We start from the raw sequence: 19,839 nt of genomic DNA on the forward strand, positions 1-19,839 counted from the left end.
CATGCTCTGATAGCACCCGTTAAATCATCCAACTGTCCACTTGGCCTGCCCTTTAAACCAACTATTTTCTTAAGAAAAAAAAAAGTTGAAAATCATGGATAAACACACTCCAAGGAAATATTTCCTGTGTACAGTAGAAAGAAGCTGAGGGAGAGCCCCTGTTCACCAGCAGGGTCAGTCCCCATCCCAATGTATGGAGGCAGGTCACTGGGAGGAAACCAGTGTAAACAGGATCTGCTTTTATCAGTGGGGGAAAAAAAACCCCAGTCCTGTTTAAATTAGCCAGAAATATGTTCCTATATGTTAAATATGTTTATAGTCACAGGCTGCTGTGGCAAAGTTTACTGCAGGGTTCAGTCATGGCAGGGAGCTGTGCCCAAATGCAAGACCCTGACTGTCCCTTCTGCTTTGGGAGGGAGCTCATGAGGGGATGCTTGCACCCTGAGCAGGATGCTTGAGGGGCTGAGGGGTCAGGGTTTGGCATGGGAGGGATCCTGGATGCAGGACCACAAAGGAAAACTGGCAAGGCATCCTTCTGGTGGGATGCTGGGAGGGGCACGTCAGACTGGCAGGGCATCCTCCCGCTGGGATGGGGTCCTGGGGGTGCCGCAGGGTGGTCTCCAGTGGGATGGCGCTGTCCCCTTGCTGTTCCCACTCTGTCCCCTCTCTGTCCCCTTGCTGTTCCCACTCTGTCCCCTCGCTGTCCCCTCTGCTGTCCCCGCAGCCCCGGGACCCGCCGGGCAATCCCTGCGCTCTGCTGCCCTCCGGCGGTGACGGGCGGGAGCGCCGCGCCTCCGGGACTGCACCCCGGGACTGAGTGATCCTGCTGGGACTGCACCCCAATTCTGAGTGATCCTGCTGGGGGCTAAACCCCAGTGCTGAGTGCTCCTCCTGGGACTGTATGCCAATTCTGAGTGATCTTCCTGGGGGTTAAATCCCAGTTCTGAGTGATCCTGCTGGGACTGCACCCCAATTCTGCGTGATTCTGGTGAGGGTTAAACCCGGTACTGAGTGATCCTGATGGGACTGAACCCCGGTTCTGAGTGGTCCTGCTGGGGGTTAAACCGCAGTGCTGAGTGCTCCTCCTGGGACTGTGCCCCAGTTCTGAGTGATCTTCCTGGGGGTTAAACCCCAGTTCTAAGTGTCCTTGCTGGGGCTGCACTTCAGTTCTGAGCGCTTCTCCTGGGGCTGCACCTCAGTTCTGAGTGACTCCTCCTGGGGACTAAACCCCAGCGCTGCGAGACCCTCCCGGGGGCTGCCACCTCCCAGAGTGTGCCTGAACTCCATCTATCATCATCTCGCCTGGACCCCCTCCTTCATCTCGCCTGGACCCCCTCCATCATCTCGCCTGGACCCCCTCCTTCATCTCTCCTCTCCCCTCCTGCTCAGCTGCCGCTTTCACTCTGCCCGGGGCTCGCCTCGTCCTGCAAAGCCGCGCTGCCTCCTCCTCCTCCTCCTCCTCCTCTCCTCCTCCTCCTCCTCCCCGGCGGCACCTGACGCGCGGGGCTCCCGCCCGCCCCCGGCCCGTCCGGCCCCTCCCGCCGCTGTCGGTCGGAGCGCGGAGCCGCGGAGCCACCGGGCGCTGCCGGCCGTGCCCAGCGCAGCCCCCGGAGCATGCCAGGGCGGCGGGGGGGCTCTGACCGCGCTGCCCCCCCGGGGCTGAGCGCCGGGGACAGCGGGGACAGCGGGGGGCAGCGCGGGCGGACGGCGTGAAGCGGGCGGGGGGCAGCGCGTCCTGCCCTCCCTCCCTTTTTCTCTCTTTCTCTCCATCCCTCCATCCCTGTCTCCTCCACCCCGGCCGGGGGAGCGAGGTGCGGAGCGCGTCTTGGCGGGGGCTGCCAGCCGGGGATGATGCTGGGGGAGCTGCGCCTCGGCACCGCTTTCTCCTCGCCCTCAATGGAGCCCGCACTTTCTCTACAATGACTTTCCCCGAGCTGAGCAATGGCAGCTTGAGTGAGAACCGGACGGGACAAGGCGGCCAGAGCGCTGCCAACCGGTCCTGGGGGCTGCAAGGGGAGGAGACGCCCGAGGGCAACGGCACCACGCTGACTTTCGCCTTGGACGTGCAGGCGGTGGGAGTCGGGGTGTTCCTGGCCGTCTTCATCCTCTCGGCCATCGTGGGGAACATCCTGGTCATCCTGTCGGTGGCTTGCAACCGGCACCTGCAGACTGTCACCAACTACTTCATCGTCAACCTGGCCATCGCCGACCTGCTGCTGAGCACCACCGTGCTGCCCTTCTCGGCCACCCTGGAGGTGTTGGGCTTCTGGGTGTTCGGGCGCATCTTCTGCAACATCTGGGCAGCGGTGGACGTGCTCTGCTGCTCTGCCTCCATCATGAGCCTGTGCATCATCTCTGTGGACAGGTACATCGGTGTCAAGTACTCCCTCAAGTACCCCACCATCATGACGGAGAGGAAGGCGGGAGTCATCCTCGTGGTGGTCTGGCTCTCCTCCATGGTCATCTCCATCGGGCCGCTGCTGGGCTGGAAGGAGCCGCCGCCGCCGGACGAGAGCATCTGCAGCATCACGGAGGAGCCGGGCTATGCCCTCTTCTCCTCCCTCTTCTCCTTCTACCTGCCCCTCATGGTCATCCTGGTGATGTACTTCAGGATTTACGTGGTGGCCAGGCGGACCACCCGGAGCCTGGAGGCCGGGGTCAAGAAGGAGAGGAACAAGTCCATGGAGGTGGTGCTGCGCATCCACTGCCGCAGCGTGCTGGAGGAGCCCCTCTCCAGCACCCGCAGCAAGGGACACAACTTCAGGAGCTCCCTCTCCGTGAGGCTCCTCAAGTTCTCCCGGGAGAAAAAAGCAGCCAAGACTCTCGCCATCGTCGTGGGTGTCTTCATCCTCTGCTGGTTCCCCTTCTTCTTCATCCTGCCTTTTGGTAAGTGACCCCATCCCATGCCTGGGGCTGAGCCCCTGGGGACCTGCTCCTTGGGACAAACTTTTCAGGACATAACTCATGCATAGAAATGAGGGAGAGGTGACTGATAGGTGAATAAACCAGCAATGAATTAATTCAATTAATTAACACTTATTCAATATTTATTAAGGAAAGTCATATAATCAATCAGAGTAGATAGCAAATGAATAAAATAGCAGCTATAAATAATAATTGCTTTCATTAATTCATTCTGCGTTCAGCATTTTAACTAACAAAGTTTAAGCTAAGGAGGAAGCAGCTCTGTTTCATACAGGCTGTTTCTATGTTGTCTCCAACAACAATATTGCTGTCTCCTCATTCTCCCAGTTTGGGAACTGCACCTGGATATGCCCCTGTGGGCCCAGGGCTCCCACCTCTGTTGGAGATGAGTGAGGTTTTTTCCCTCCAAGGAGTGTGTCATAGCCTGAAGCACAAATCCTGACTTTCCCGGGTTGCTGTTGTTGTGCAGGGACCTGGAGCAGGACCAAGTGTTGTCCATAAGGGTGGTGGGTGAGGATCCCATGAGGTTTTCCAGGTCTGATCCACCACCCCCAGGAGCAGTGGCCCTGCTGCAGTGCCCGTGTGCTCATTTAGGGCTGTCTCTCGTGTTGTGCGCTGAAGTTTTGGCAAGTTGGTTGTGAGAAGGATGCTCCCCCCTGTGTGCAGGGGAGGCTGAGCAGGCACAGAGCCCACCAGGGACGTGTGTGAACGTCCCCTTCCAGCACCAGGGACCCAGGATGTGCAGGGAACCCAGTGCTCCTCACCCTGACAGCAGGCACCCAGCTCAGGGCACCCCGTTAACCCTCTGGAATGCTGCAGCTGAACCTGGAGCTGGGAAAAAACGAGATTGAAATAATTCCTGAGCATCAGCAGCAGCCTTTGCACAGAGCTCAGCAAAGCAGGGAGGTCTGTCATTCCATCTGCCAGCTGGGAGCCACGTGTCCCACAGCCCATGGGGGACTTGTGTCCCACCAAGCCTGCAGCCAGAGGAGCATTCAGCACAGCTGGGGCTGCTGCACTTTTTTCTCAGGGTTTTTCAGATCCTCTTGCTCGGGGCTGCCTCTCCAGTCGGTGGGAACAGCAATTGTGACTGCAGGACAGATTTTGCCCTGCTGAGGTTTCTGAGCTCCCTCCAGCACTGGGGATGTTTCCCTGGGCTGTGTCCCCAGGCACAGCTGGAGCCCAGGGCTGTGGGACACCCTCCAGTGGGATAATCCCCTGGGATCCATGGTGCCTGGAGAGCTGAGGGGTCCCTGGAGTGGTGGAGCAGGGCTGTGCCTGGCTGCTCTCACCATGCTGCTGTCTGGTGCCTCTGCTCCAGTGTCTCCTGTGGGTGAGGGTGGTGTCTGGGGGTTTGGATCAGCTCTCCACAGGGGTGAAATCATTGCTGTGAGAATTTTCACCCAGTGGGAGCGTTGCAGTTGATGGTATAACTCAGGCAGGGAGCAGTAAGGCTGCACTGAACTCCTCTCCCTGCAAGACCAGGGATGAATTATCCCATTTTGCCGTGCCTCATTTTCCCTTTTAGTGATCAGGTGTAGTGGGGGGAATGGAGGGGAGGTGGTGCAACCTGCAAATAAACAGTTTGGGAATTGTGGGGCTCAGGGAGATGCCAAGGGAGAGTCCTTGAAGGCTGAGCCCTCTGAGCAGCCGCATTCTGATGTTCCCTTCCTTGGCCAGCCAGGGCAGGAACCAGCTCCAAACCTCATTTGCACCTTTGCACCTTAAAATCACAAAATCACGGAATGATTTGGGATGGAGGGGACTTTAAAGATTGTTTAGACCCAACCACCTGACAACCTTCCAGCTAATGAAGCTGGAAGTCAGGATCCTGTTCCTCTTCAGTTACTCCCAGCACTTTGAAACAGAGAAGGAACGTCAGGCAAATACTTTTCAGTAGGAAAAATTAATTTTATTTAGTTTTACCATATCTGTTCTGCCTTGAGACCCTGGTGCCAGCTTCTCTGCTGATGTAAATCAGACAAGTCAAAGGAGGCACACTGATTTCCACCAGCTAAAAATCCAAACTTCATTCTTGAGGTGCCTCCCACGAACAAATTTACTTCCTCCCAGCACACAACTGGCCAAGTCCTTTATAAACACAGCTTTGATCTTTACTTCCTGCCATATTATATGTATAATATAAACACGGCAAAAGTTCATTTATTTTATGACTACAAAATATGCTGCCTCTGATTTCCCCTCCCTCCCCTTTATTAATGGCAATTTCCTATTCAAATCTGAGAATCGTCCAATGCTGTCAAGAAGGGAACAGAAACTTCTGATCTTGGATTTTGCAGCTCAGGGACAGGTCTGGAACTTGCAGAAATCAGGAAATTTCACTGTAAATCCACAAGCTGAAACATGCTGCAGCCAACTCTGCTAAAGAAGGTTATAAGTGGTAAAGTAGAATGGGTTTTATTTATTTCATGAGACAAAATTAGGTGAAAGAATTCGGGAGCAACAGAAAATTTTATTGATGCGCACCTTAAATGAAAGTAAAACTCCCATGAAAAACAAAATAACTTTCAATTGAAGAGCAGTGTATTGTTTCAACTCCAGAGTAAATTGGAATTTATTAAAATTCAGAGACATTTCAAATTGAGCCTTCAAATCGCACCAAAGTGAAATGAACAAGTGATCTCTTTTCTTCTGAAAATATCCAAATGTTTTGACTTCTTTTTTTCTCTCTTTGACATGAATTTGCAGGAAGTCATCATTGAGTCCCACTGTTCACTGAGGTCTGATTAAAATTTTTAGTAAAATTAAATTTTTCAAGTGACAAAAGACTCTCAGCTCCACTTTAAAGTCCTTCAGCGCTCAGAAACTTCCATGTCTCTGAGTCTGCACACATCCCTGCCACTCTGCAGAGTAACTCCCACATTTGTTGCACGGGGGTAATATTCATCACATTGGTGCTGAAAAACTGAAATAACCAAAATTTTCAAATATTGTGTGTGCCAAATGCTGTCAGCCATTCCTCCATGCTCAACTAATCTACAGTGATTTTCTTTAAATCAGCTCAAACTCCCTGACACCACCACAGTCTGTTTATCAGCTGAGTGATTTAACTCCCTCTTGGATGTGTGATCCCAGTCCCTGAGCAGGGGGTGTTATCACCAGCGGTTTAAATACAATTAACAGCTTCTGTGGCTAATGAGGATCTTTAGCAGCGGGTTGTTCAAGCCAAGATGAAATCCTGGTTTGTGGTTTGTGTTTGGGTCCTGTCTGTGGAGAGCAGTGGAGCTCTCCTGTGCTGCTGGGAGGTGATTCTGGGGTTTGTGGCAGGGTTCCTGCTCCCTGAGCAAGCACCTGCCGAGAGAATTCAGCTGGAGATTTCTCAGAGATGTGGGGCCAGGAGTTTAAGGCTGGTTTGTAGCCTAGAGTTCATCTCCCTTTGGTTGTGTCAAGCCATGGAAATGCTCCAAGGGCTGGGGCTCTGCTCTGGAGCCAGGATGGGAGAGCTGGGAGTGCTCCCATGGAGAGGAGAAGGCTCCAGAGAAAGATCAATGCCTAAAGGAGGCTCATAAAGGAGGCAGAACAATTTCTTATATGGGCAGAAAGTGATAGGACAAGGGGCAGTGGTTTTAAACTGCCAGAGTCCAGGGTTGGATGGGATATTGGGAAGAAATTCCTCCCTGTGAGGACGGTGAGGTCCTGGCACAGGGTGCTCAGAGAAGCTGTGGCTGCCCCTGGATCCCTGGAAGTGTCTAAAGCCAGGCTGGAGCAACCTGGGATAGTGAGATTTGGGTGGTGTTGCTGGTCCTTTCCAACCCAAAACTTTTGGTGGTGATTCTATGACTACAAAAACATCCAGGCACAACTACTGAGCTGAGGGTGTCTGCACTGCAGGTATTTGCAGAAAAGTGGGATATATCCTAGTCTGGATTTTTTACTCAATGATCTCTGAGGGCTTCTTCAACTTTAACAATTCTGTGGCTCTGTAGAGGCTTCACTGGCTCTTCTGCTGATGGAAAATCCTGTTAAATTTAGGTGTTGGGTTTGTCCTTGCACGGGTGGTCAGGGAAGCAGAACCCCCTATAGGTAGATAGTCACCTGCTTTCTGATCCAGGAGGATGTAAGTAAGAGTGGGAGGAGGGATGGAAGTCTGATTCCCATCACTCTTCAGCTGGGGAGCACCTGAATCTCAATGTGAGTTCTCAGACAGGACCATCCCTGCAGTGGAGGCCAAGACCTTCTTCATCAGCACCTCCATCAGGAGGATCTAGGAGGAAACAGCCATCTCTTGGGATCAAGGATGACCTAGCTGGTGCCCAGGATGGTGATTTAGGTACCTCAGTGCCTGTGGTTTTTAAGCATGGTCTAGTCTGGGCTCCCATAGTGGGCTCCCATGTTTGTTATTCTTTAGATTTGGTCAGAAATCAAGACTGGTGTGAGAAAGAAAGACACAGAGTGAGAAATGAGGAAACTCCTTAGTTAGTACCACACAAGGGTGCCACACAAAGGTGAAGGCCACAACCCAAGGGTGAAGGCCACACAAGGGTGAAGGCCACAACCCAAGGGTGAAGGCCACAACCCAAGGGTGAAGGCCACACAAGGGTGAAGGCCACAACCCAAGGGTGAAGGCCACAACCCAAGGGTGAAGGCCACACAAGGGTGAAGGCCACAACCCAAGGGTGAAGGTCACAACCCAAGGGTGAAGGCCACAACCCAAGGCTTCCTTTGCCATGTCCATCCCCAGTCAGCAGGTTACCCAGAAAAGGAAAGCCTGAAGAGATCCCTGAGCATGGATAAAACCCCCCAGACTGACAGTCCAACCTTTGCCTTGGGTGGGTGACTCACTGGGTTTGCAGTGGAAGCTGCTGCTCATTCCCAGGTACGATGCAGAACAGTGAGCTGGCTTTTCCATCTGCACCCTGAAGGAAAGGCAGCTGCTGCACCAGCCAGGCTCTGAAAGGTCTCCTTCAAGCCAAAATATAAATATATTTTGAGTTGCTGTTTGACACAGGGCAGGAGCCCTTTCACAAAGCACTTTGCAGCGCTCAGCTTCAGGAAGTGCCACTTGTAAAATAAATTATGGGGAAAACACTGAAAAGGATGTTTGATGTGAGACCATGTTCTGGTAGAAATTGAGAATATAATTCTACTCTGATAAAAGAGCACTTAGCATTGTTTTTTAGTAGAAAAAGGGTTTATGTTATCACTCTGTGCCTGTGACGAACTCACCACCTGATGAACTCTTTTGTGATAGAATCACAGAATGGTTTGGGACTGAAAGTTCATCTCATTCCACCCCCTGCCATGGGCAGGGACACCTTCCACCAAAGCAGGTGGCTCCAAGCCCCATCCCCTCTCCTGACCTGGTGACTCTGCTCTACATGGAGCCCATCATCAACCCCAGTCACATTTCAAAAAGTGCTCTAATATCCCAAGTTCTTATAAAAATGGAGAGATAGATGAAGGATTGAAAACTCCTGTACTCTCCCTCACAGAAGGAAGGTTCAGAACGAGCTCAGCACCTGATTAGACATCAGAAAATACTAAAAATCTACAAGACACAATCCCAGGAAAAAACCAAAACTTCTGTAGTGTTGTTGTGCACAGGAGGACGTGATAAAAAAAAAATTATTTGAAAGCAGAAGGATAAAAGTACATTTAATTACTTTGATTGTCTGGGCCATTCCTTGTATCTCCTGAAATTTTCTGAGTTATGGTGGAAGTGGCAGAAGTGATGTAGAGAAAGGAATGCAAATTGCTCTGGAATAATTATCTATGGCCCAGAGCATCAGATCAAAGTGGAACAAGAGCAGTTGGGGTGAGCCATGCCATCTGCCACATGTCCCCCGTTGGTCCTGGTTCACAGGAACCAAACATTGATTAAAAACACCAGCAAAGACTCTGCTGGTGTCAAAAGCTGCTGGGACCAAGCTCTGGCTGGATTTATTGAACATCATCCAGGAAAGAGGCACCACAGGATGTTCCCATCAAATGGGCTCATGCAAAATTACCATAAATTCATTAAATGATAGGGGATGGATGGATGGATGGATGGATGATGGATGGATGGATGGATGGATGGATGGATGGATGGATGGATGGATGGATGGATGATAGATGGATGGATGGATGGATGGATGATGGATGGATGGATGGATGGATGGATGGATGATGGATGGATGGATGATGGATGGATGGATGGATGATGGAGGATGGATGGATGGATGGATGGATGGATGGATGGATGGATGATGGATGGATGGGTGGATGATGGATGGATGGATGGATGGATGATGGATGGATGGATGATGGATGGATGGATGGATGGATGGATGGATGGATGGATGGATGATGGATGGATGGGTGGATGATGGATGGATGGATGGATGGATGGATGGATGGATGATGGATGGATGGTGGATGATGGATGGATGGATGGATGGATGGATGGATGGATGGATGGATGATGGATGGATGGATGGATGGATGATGGATGGATGGATGGATGGATGGATGGATGGATGGATGGATGGATGGATGGATGGATGGATGGATGGATGGATCTTCCAGCCCATCTCCCTTTCTCAGCCCCAAACCATTCCTGAACCATTTCAAGATTATTAAACCATTAAAATGAGGGGAAATCCATTGTTTTCCCTGACAAATTTTGCTTTTGCTTCAGCAGCCCTCAGATGTGATTTCTGCTTCTCTTTTTCCCACACAATAACATCAGGGCTGTGCAGCAGCCTGCCAGTGTCATTCCTGGGGCATGACAGCAGGGATGTGCAGTGGGAAAGGCTCAGGGACCTGTGGGGATGTGCAGCCCTCTGGGGGAACAGTGGATCCACCTGCAGGGATTGTGTCTGTCTGGAGAAACTCTGTGGAAAAACAACCTGGGAGCCGGGTTTCCCTCCAGGGAAAACACATTTCCATCCTGCAGGAGGGGCACAGGAGACAATTCCAAGTAGGCACATGGATAACAAGCCTATGAGTAAATCATGCAGCCAAAGCATTAGACAGTGCTGATTCCCTCCATGTGCCTGAGTGCAGAAGACACCAAGGTGCAGAAAAACAGGGAAACATTCCATGTTTGTTTGGAAATAATCAGCCAAAACCAATTATTTGGAGCCCAAGTGTTTCCTACCTGTGTGGGATGCCAGGGGCTCAGTTTTTGCTGTTATAACAGATGCCTTATTCTGGACCTCAGTTAATGATTTGGACACCCAAATTTGAACATCTGCTCTGCTTCTGCCTGGCCAAAGCAATGCAGTGATTGGGAGTAGGACCCAGATATTCCATGACTTGTGTAAGGGATTATTCTGCTTCCAGTCCACCCCCTCCACCACCAAATAAAACTATTTAAAGCCAAATGTCCATTTTTATACAGCGGAGTCCTGACGCATCTCGAGGCAGTTGCTATAAGGAGTATACCACAAACAGGGAAAAAATAGACTGAAACTGCTGGGATTCAGTGAGCAAAATGTTACAAAATCTCTCAACAGGAGTTTTGGAACCAATACCAGAATAAACCACATAACAGTAAACTCATCTATATTAAGCTGGGTTTGATGGCTTTATTATATTTGGCAAAACAAGTGTATTTCCTTGGGAAAGCAACCTGAATTATCTTCTGATGGATCAATAGGAGTTTTACCTGCTGTGATTAACTGTGCTGTATTCTAGGTAGGGCTGATAGCACCTTTTAATATTATGGGATCCTTCTGGGATAAAGTCCCAGTTTCTGGTGTCAAACATTGTCTATCAGGTGAAATTTTCCATTCTATGTCTCTATAACAAGCTGGGGTTGTTCTGCTCAATGTGAGACAACATGAGATGGACAAAGCTGTGAAAGATGACAGGTAAAACACAGAGTTTGGTTCTTGGGGTCTCTATCCTTGCAGGTACAAAGCAGGAGATTTATTTCCATCATTCTTTATGGGATAACTTGGTGTATTGACTCTATGATTGTAATGAATCAGATTTGTTCACTGATTAGGATTTTTTCACTGATATTTAGGAAGAATTCCTTCATGGGAAGGATTGTCAAACACCAACAAAGGCTGCCTGGGCAGTGGTGGAATCCCCACCCCTGGAGGGATTTAAAATCCATGTGGATGTGGCACTTGGGATGGCTGGATTTTGTGATTTTTGGGGGCTTTTCCAACCTGAATGTCTCTGTGATTCCCTGATTCCACTTTTGCCTGCCTTGTGCTCTCTGGTTTGGTGCTCTGTGAAGCTGTCACATGGAAACAGAAGGCTGCACTTCTCCCTGCACCATAATTTATGGGTGAGGTCAGCCCAGGGATGGATTAACTGGAGTGGCTGGAACAGGAGATGGTTTTTAGCTGCTCCTAATGAATAGCCTTCCTCCAGGAGGGCTCGTGGCTGATGCCTTTGGAGCCAAGCCCAAGAACCACCAGATCTGGTGGCAGAGAATCAACTTCCAGCTTGATCAAGAGAGGGCATTTCCTCCTCCTGGGCAGCTTCCAACCCGAGGCAATTCACACAGCTCAGTCATTAAGGCCCCTGAAATGCATCTTTTATTCTTGCCCCTTCCAGTAGCTGGAAAAATGAAAAAGAAAAAGAAAAAGAAAAAGAGACAAAAAAGGGGGGAAAAGGGAAAAAAATTAAAAAGAAACATTAACAAGGGAGAAATTTGCTGGGAGAAAGCCCTGCACTGGACAAGTCCATGCCACCTTTCCTGTTGTTCACAGTAAGTGCATTGATGACATTCAGTTAAGGCAGATCAACAGGACTGGCCCCAGACCCACACAGCTCTTTGCAACACAAATCTGCCCCAGAAGTGTGCCTGGAGCTGTAGGAACATGGGATTGTTGGTGCCACTTGGTTTCAGGATCTGGAATCAAGCTTGCTCCTCTCGTGTCCACGAGTTTATCAGTCATGGTTTATGGGATCTGTATTTCCTGCAGTGAGTCAGAGGCTGGAGCAAATCACAGGGGCTTCCCTGCCTGATAAACTGAATTAAAGAACTCCTGGCTGTATTACCCTGCAAGGCTCTTGAAGTGCAGGGCTGCAAGTGCTGAGAAACCCAAGAAAAAAGCTGCAAACCTTCCAAAAAAATGTCCATGATGGGAAAAAGAACCAGCCATAAGGCAGCCCTGCAAGAGATCTCCAATTAAAGGCTCAATTCTGCAAACACTGAGCAGGGAACAGCCCCCACTCCACAAGAATGTGGCCCCAGACTTTGTTGGAAGGGCTGTGCCAGAGCTCAGTCCAGGAGACAGGGCAAGACCTTGGTGGAAGCATTGAGGTGGGGAAAAGATAAAAAATAAACTTGTTTGGAATTGGAGACAATCATATCCTAAGCCTAAAACTGATGGTTTGTAGCACAGAGTCAGTGAGGAATGGGGGGATCTTTGTGGCAGAGGCAAGAGGGGCAGCAGGACAGGAAAGGGACAGGAGTGTCCCCTGCAGCAGGAGCCAGGCACTGCTGAGGGGAGGATGTCACCAGCACAGTGGGCTTGTGGCACATCTCATCCCTGGCTGTTTTCCAGCTCGAGTTTCCTCAGAGCAGCTCCACAAATCACTGAGAAACAGCTCATGAGTAATGACAGGGATCGTGGAGGGCACTGACCCCAAAATCATCCAGGGACTCAGTTTTGAGCAGAAGAAGCTGGAAATGGTGATGTTTCCTGCCTTCTCACCTGAGGGCCCAGCAGGAGACCTGACACCTGTATCCCTCCCCAGAAAGGCAATTTGGAAGGGCATTTGGAGGGGCACACAGAAAACACAGCAGGGGTGGCACCATCAGCTGCCCCTCGTCCTGGTCTGAGAGCAGAGGACTTGGGTTCAGAGCAGCTTCCAGCTTCTGATCCTCAGCCTTTGCAGACAAGTTCTCTCAGAGACACTTTCCAAACTGCACCAGAAAAGGTGTTCAGCCATGGGTTCTTTCTGTTCCCAGGGTTCCTTCCATAGGAATTATCTGGAAAGCTGTGAGGATGCAGTGTGGAGTCCAGCTGGCAGCCAGCCACGGACTTGTGGGGATTTGGGGAAAAAAAGCAGAGTGGCTTTACATCTCAGGGTTTGTTTTCTGTGTGTTCCTCACTCAGAGATTATCATAGAATCACAGAATGGTTTGGGTTGAATCCCAAATACCATCCAATTCCACCTCCTGCCATGGGCAGGGACACCTTCCACCATCCCAGGGTGCTCCAAGCCCTGTCCAACTTGGCCTTGGACACTGCCAGGGATCCAGGGGCAGCCACAGCTGCTCTGGGCACCCTGTGCCAGGGCCTCAGCACCTTCTCAGCAATGAGAAAGAGAAAGAAGGAGAAAAATGCAGGATTTTCCAAATATTTCATCTCTTCCTTTCTTCTGCCTTGCAAAAAAAAAATTTTGATTATTTGGGATTAAATCATGCTGTGCTTCACTTCCAGTGAGACCACACAGTTGCAGCACTCCTGGGCTCTTTGCAGACTGATGTTTCTGAGATCCCTCATGATCCACCAGCCCATCAGTCAGGAGCTTCAGCCTCTTCTGTGTCAGGGGCTGTTCAAACAGTGGTGGTATTTCTAGACTGGAGCAGCTCACACTTGTGGGTCCAGATGGATGTGGGAGGCAGGAGAGCACCCTGTAGTATCTGCATGCAGGCAGATTGCAGTTTTGCCAGCATTTAGGCAAAGGAGTGGTGCAGATACTGGCAGAGAGCTTCTGCTCTCCTGGGAAAGCCACCCAGGAGAAGGGAACAATTCCCATTGCATCTGATCACCTCCCTTGGCGCCACCTCCATGAAAACCTTAATCAGTGCTCCCTTCTCATCCATGGCTCTGGTAGACAAGGAATGAAATCATTCCTGGTAGACACAGAAATTGGGACCAGACTCACAGGTGCAGATTTCTGTGGAGAGTTGTCTATCAGCAGGTGGATGTCTCATCTCCCATTATTGTCCATGCCTGCAGAGCCTTGATTGCTCACCAGGCTTGGATTGCAATTTACATCCCTGAAATATCCCCTGTGCCATTCCTAAGGTAGAATGAGGAAACCACATGAGGTTTTGGTTGGAAAACAGGATGGAGAGAAGCTCCATGATCTAGAAGGACATCCAGGGTCCAGGAGGGACATCCCAGGGCATTCATCTCCAGTGGACTCTCCCTGAGTCCCCTTCCCTGAAAACCTTCATCAGTGCTCCTTTCTTATCCATGGCTCTGGTAGACAAGGAATGAAATCATTCCTGATGTGCAAGCAGACACAGAAATTGGGACCACACTCACAGGTGAAGATTTTTGTGGAGAGTTGTCTATCAGCAGGTGGATGTCTCATCTCCCATTACTGTCCATGCCTACAGAGCCTTAATCGCTCACCAGGCTTGGATTGCAATTTACTTCCCAGTAAATGAAATATGCCCAGTGCCATCCCGGAGGTAGATGAGGAAACCACGTGAGGTTTTGGCTGCAAAGCAGGATGGAGAGAAGCTCCATGCTCTTCTAGAAGGACATCCAGGGTCCAGGAGGGACATCCCAGAGCATTTATCTCCAGTGGCACAAGACACAAGCACAACCACAGTGTCTGCTTTCAGATGACTGGATTGCACCCTGGATTGCTTTCCCAAAAAATTAAAAAGAAAACCAGACACCCTCATGGAAAATACATCCAGTAACCTCCCCACACTGACATTTCATCCTCTATCCCAAAAAAGGATCAGGCCTGCAGCTTGGTACCTTGGCATGCCAATGTTTTTCCCTCAAATGCACATTTCCACGGGCAGATTTTGAAGCTGTGTCCTGAAAATTAAAATAAAGGGGTCACTGCAGCCTGCTCAGCTGGCGTGAGAGGAGCCAGCCTGGCTTCCTTCACATTGCTGCCAAGCATTGAAGGGCACACCTTTGCTTCAGTGCAGAAATAGTAGGAAATATGTGCAAAAGTCTCTGAAGGAAGGGCTTAATTTTTGCTGATGGGCAGAGATAGAGAAGAAAAGTCATTTATGTGATTTTACTGGTCTGACCTGACTGTTCCTTCTGTAGTCTCTGTGGAAATGCCAATCACTCATTTTTAAAAATTTAAGAGTTTAATAGTAATAATATGGTTGTAAAAATAGTAATATAATTTGCGTAATAAAAATTTGGACAATTAGGGTTAGGACAATACAAGACAATAAAAACAAAGAGTTATGGACAGTCCAGGTATCTCTTTCTGGGCAAAATTAGCCCAAAAAAGGACCCACATTAACAGAGGATTAACCCTTAAAAGCAACAGCCTGTTGCATATTCATACACCTCATATATGATGCATAAATTCCATTCAAACAAAAGATTATGTCCGAGGGGACAAAAGTGCCAACTTTTTTCTCTTAATCCTGACAGCATCTTCAGGGCTAATTGAGGCAGGAAGAATTTTGTTTCTTCTGAAAAGTGAGCAATAAATTCTTTTTCTCTGAAAGATTCAGGTGTTCTGTGGCTGCTATCTCCATGCAAGTACCTCATTCCTCTCTTTAAAAAGTATCCTACATAGCATAGTTTCTATTTTAGCATTATGTTATAGCCTAAAACTATATTTAGCACACAACTTAAGCAAATTAATCCAGCATCACTTTCTAACATAACACATATAATATTCATTTTAATATTTGCGAAAATCCAATCACAATATATGCATTTTTCACAGTCTCCATCACTTGGCCTGTGCTCCAGGAAAGCAGGATCCCACTGACTTTCTCAGCAGATGGAAAACATGGATTTATCTGCCAGTTTGGCCTCTCCATTTAGGCCAGGTAGTGACAGTAGGGTCTTGGACAGGGTGGTGATGCACACAAAGTTCATCCTATCACAGCTGTAGGGCTTTGCCCACCTGAGATGTGAGAACCACAAACACACAAGGCTGGGTTGGACGGTGCTCAGAGGAGCCTGGGAGGTGTCCCTGTCCATGGCAAGGGGTTGGAGCTGGATGATATTAAACCCCTCCAAGCCAAGCCACTCTGCAATTCCATGATTTTCTAGCACATGTGATGCTCAGGCTCTTCCTGGGATTCATTAACAACCCTAAAGGCTGCTGCTGTCCTGCAGGAAGGATCCATGAACTTCCCCCAGAGGTCAGGGGAATGGGAACGTGGGTGGTTTCGTTTTCCTGCTGCAAGGACAGGGCAAGGGAAAGTATTTACACTCAAAACAGAACTTTCCCAGTGTCTGTGGCTGCTCGAGTCAGAGGCAGGGAGGGAAGGGGGCTGGGTGGGGAGTGTTTACATTAAATGGGGCCATCAGCCTGTCAGGATGAATTCCACACGTTCAGCTGGAAAAGGTCTGTTCCTTCCCTGTGTACTCTCTCTGCACCCCCCTCAGCATGCACCCAGAGAAACCACAGGTGATTAAATTAACAGCCTAATGTATGGAACAAAAATAATTTGCTCCAAAAGCGAGCGTTTACTGCTCCAAGCAGAGCTGGGTGACTCACAGCAGAATTCAGATCAGCCATTGGAGAGAAACATTGCAGAAATATGATCTGTCTGCCATCCCACCAGGTGCCTTGGCAAACCCTCAGGTGCCTTCTGTCTTTGTAGCTCTTCATCTTCTCCTTTTTCCTGATTCTCCTCCTGTCTGTACCCCTCTGTGGCTCTTGTGGCAAGTACCAAGGGCAGTTGTGACATTTGGATAAAGGATTGTGTCTTGGTTTGGAAAGACAGGAGTCTACTAAGGAAGACAGCAGCCTCCTCTGAGATGGAGAATGTAAACCCTCCCCACCCCTCCGAATTGCTATGAATTTTAAATTATGGGGCTCTCAGGCAAAAATATGGGAGCAGGAAATAACAGTTCTTTATTAGGGAAAATTTTTAAAAAGGATAAAATAAACAATTCAGTACACCAGAACAACACTGACAGAGTCAGAATACAATCTGACACCCTGTGGGTCAGGCTGTTGGTGGCAGTCCCATTGGAATTGTGGCTGCAGCCCTCCTGCAGTGTCAGGGGTGGTTCTGCTGGAGCAGGGATCCTGTAGAGAAGGATGTATCCTTCCTCTCTCGGAAGAAGAGGCAGCTGCTGTTCCTCTGGGGAATCCCGTGGAAAAGCCGTGCTGGTGTCTCAAAACCTCTGGATTATATCTGGGTAGGAATGCTTGGCTCCTCCCTCTGGGCTCACATCTCCCAATGGGATGCTGCAGTTCTTATCAGCCATGCAGTGACATTCAATAGCTGTTATCAGCAGATGTCCCCTCCTGAGGGAGGTGTGAATGGGGTCACTCAAAGAGAGAGATAAGGCAAACTGCCCACTTGACCAAAGATAATCTGCCATACAGATGGTAATGGAGAACATCTTGCATTGCAATCTTCAACAGATTGTCTGTCTCTGCAGTTCCCCATGGATCAGCCATTCAAAACCACGTGGGCTTCATGTGTGTGCGAGTCCCTGAACCTCTGCTGCTGTGCCTTGGGAGAGGCCATTCTGGATCTTACTGCATCCAGTTCCTGGAAATTTTATTCTTTGCAGTGGGAACATATCCATGTCTCCTTGCAAATTCATTAATTCTGTGTCCTTGTCATCTTCTTTAGGTAATTAGATTCTTTCCTTAGATTTCACCCTTCTAGCAAACAACTTCTTAGAGGTCTTCTCCCCCTGTAGCCCCTTTTTGTTGAATCCACCCCACCTGATGATTCTGGATTACTCCCCTTTAGGTCACTGACGGTTTGGGTGCTTTGAGGTTCCAGCCTTGTACTTCACACTCAAACTCCTGAAAATACAGCAGAAAAGATGAGTGTCTGGACAAGCAGCTCTGTGTGGTGATAACCCTGATGTCCCTGTTAGCAGTGATCCTGACAGATCACACTTCCCACCTGGGGAAGAGATGAAGAAGAGAAGCACCAGGGTTGTGTGATGGATGTCCATTGTGGCTGCCTCTGTCCCGGCTTTGCAGTTTGGTGAAGCTGGCACTGGGTTTGGGCAATTCTGGGTCATGCCACAGAGAGCTCCAAGGGAAAGTGTGACGGTGTTCACAGGGGTCTGAGGATGAGGGAAGAGATGAGGATCTGACTCCATGTTTCAGAAGGCTTGATTTATTATTTTATGATATATATTACATTAAAACTATACTAAAAGAATAGAAGAAAGGATTTCGTCAGAAGGCTAGCTAAGAACAGAAAAAGAAAGAAAATGATAACCAAATCTCACTGCGTCAGAGAGTCTGAGCCAGCTCACTGTGATTGGCCATTAATTAGAAACAACCACATGAGACTAATCACAGATGCACCTGTTGCATTCCACAGCAGCAGATAATCAATGTTTACATTTTGTTCCTGAGGTTTCTCAGCTTCTCAGGAGAAAAAAATCCTAAGGAAAGGATTTTTCAGAAAATATCATGGCTACAGGAAAGTGTCCAAATAAAAAATGGTTGCTCCCTGCCATGCCCAAGTTCATTCTCAGGGTTAATTTCATAAGCCTGAGCATAAGTTAATTTCATCTTTTTCACTGCTGTTTTGCTCCATTAGGGATTTTCCTTAGGATCCTTCTTCCAAACTCAGCTGGAAACATTTCCCCAGGTCACTGGAGGAGTCACACCTTGAACCCTGAGGTCTCCATCTGGCAGTGCTGAAATGGGGATGAAGAAATGCTGCTGCCCTGCCAGATGTGAGGATGTGAGTCATCCTCATCCTCCCGCTCCAGCACTGCCTGATGGTCACCATGGGGACTGGGTCAATGTCATGGTTTGAGCCTGGCACAGAGCCAGTGTCCCCCATGAAAATGCCTCACCCTGGTGTCTGCTGTGAGATGTGACCAGGAATAAGCAAAACAGGCTCCAACTTAAACATAAAGAACACTTTATTACCTAAAACTACAGGAAAAATAGGGAAAGACTATAAGGAAAAGGAAAAAAAAATTGAAAACCTTACAAAAACCACTTTTCCTCCTCCCCACTCCCTGACTTTCCCAATCCAATACATTCTCTCAAAAAACACCAACTGCCCAGCCCGGCACGACACTTTAGTATACTCAAACTGCAGTTCATGAAGAGGAAAGGAGTCCTTCTCGTTCCATAGGCTTCTCGTGGAGACACACTGAGAACCTCGTGTGCTTCCCTGTCACTTCGGCACCGCCCGGGGAAAAAAAAGTCCTTTTGCCGCTTGTGACATGTTCCTTCCATGCTCAGTGCTCTCACCACCGAGACATGGCCAGAGCTGCTTTTAGGGTGGTCTTTCAAGGATGCCTTGTCTCACTCCAAAAAGGCACAGTCTCTGCTTTTGGGACAACTGTCCCCCCCATATTTTTCCAACCCCCTGGGGCCGGGGGGTCCTCACGAATGAACCCTCCTGGTTTTGAGGCACTGCCTCCCCCTAAATGCAGTCTGTGTCACAGGAACAACTGAGTCCATGGCTACAAGAAAAAGTCCAGCCAAAAGGCCACTCCAAATCATCTCTCCCCATCCAATCATCTCCACAATCTCCGGGCCAAAGTCCTTATCTCATCTCATCTCATCTCTCATCTCCCTTCTTATTCAGCTTCGAGGAGGATTAGCATTTTCTGCAAGGCCCCAATCATGCAAGAAAGGGTTAAAAGTTTTCAGTCTCTGTCTGTCGGTCCCGGAGCGACTCCCACGCACGCTGCCCACACGCTGCCGCTCCGGCCGGGCAGTCTTCCTCCCCCTTCTCGCTGGCTGCTCTCCTGGGGGGGGGGGGGGGGGGGGGGGGGGGGGGGGGGGGGGGGGGGGGCTGGCTGCCCGATGTCTCTTGGGGCTCCCCCACCCTTCCATCCTTGAAAGCCCCCTCAACCTCCACCTCTGTCCAGGCCCCAAGCTTACGGCATGGCGGCCCCTCCCCCCGCCCAGCAGCAGCGGGCCGGGCGGGGGGAAGAGATCTGACCTCTTCGCCCGACGATGTCCAAAAGAGGAAGTGCCAGGGCAGTGCCTTGCTTTTAACCCCTGTGTATTCTCGGAGGTGTGTCCAAACCCCACTGGCCACACCGGACGCCAGTCTCAAACCCAAAACCTTCATTGGTTTGACCACAGCTTCCCAGAATT

At 49.6% G+C, this 19,839-nt stretch overlaps 1 protein-coding gene across 1 annotated transcript in view; it reads left to right on the plus strand.

Moving 5' to 3' along the window:
• The first annotated feature begins 1,569 nt into the window (after positions 1-1,569).
• Positions 1,570-19,839, plus strand: part of ADRA1D (adrenoceptor alpha 1D) — a 48,052-nt gene continuing 29,782 nt past the window's right edge. The window contains exon 1 of the mRNA XM_064712009.1: positions 1,570-2,886. Coding sequence (XP_064568079.1) covers positions 1,920-2,886 — 967 coding nt within the window. The 5' untranslated portion in view covers positions 1,570-1,919. The remainder of the gene's footprint in view (positions 2,887-19,839) is intronic.

The sequence above is a fragment of the Zonotrichia leucophrys genome, chromosome 4, assembly GCF_028769735.1.
Source record: "Zonotrichia leucophrys gambelii isolate GWCS_2022_RI chromosome 4, RI_Zleu_2.0, whole genome shotgun sequence".
NCBI classification, from domain to species: domain Eukaryota; kingdom Metazoa; phylum Chordata; class Aves; order Passeriformes; family Passerellidae; genus Zonotrichia; species Zonotrichia leucophrys.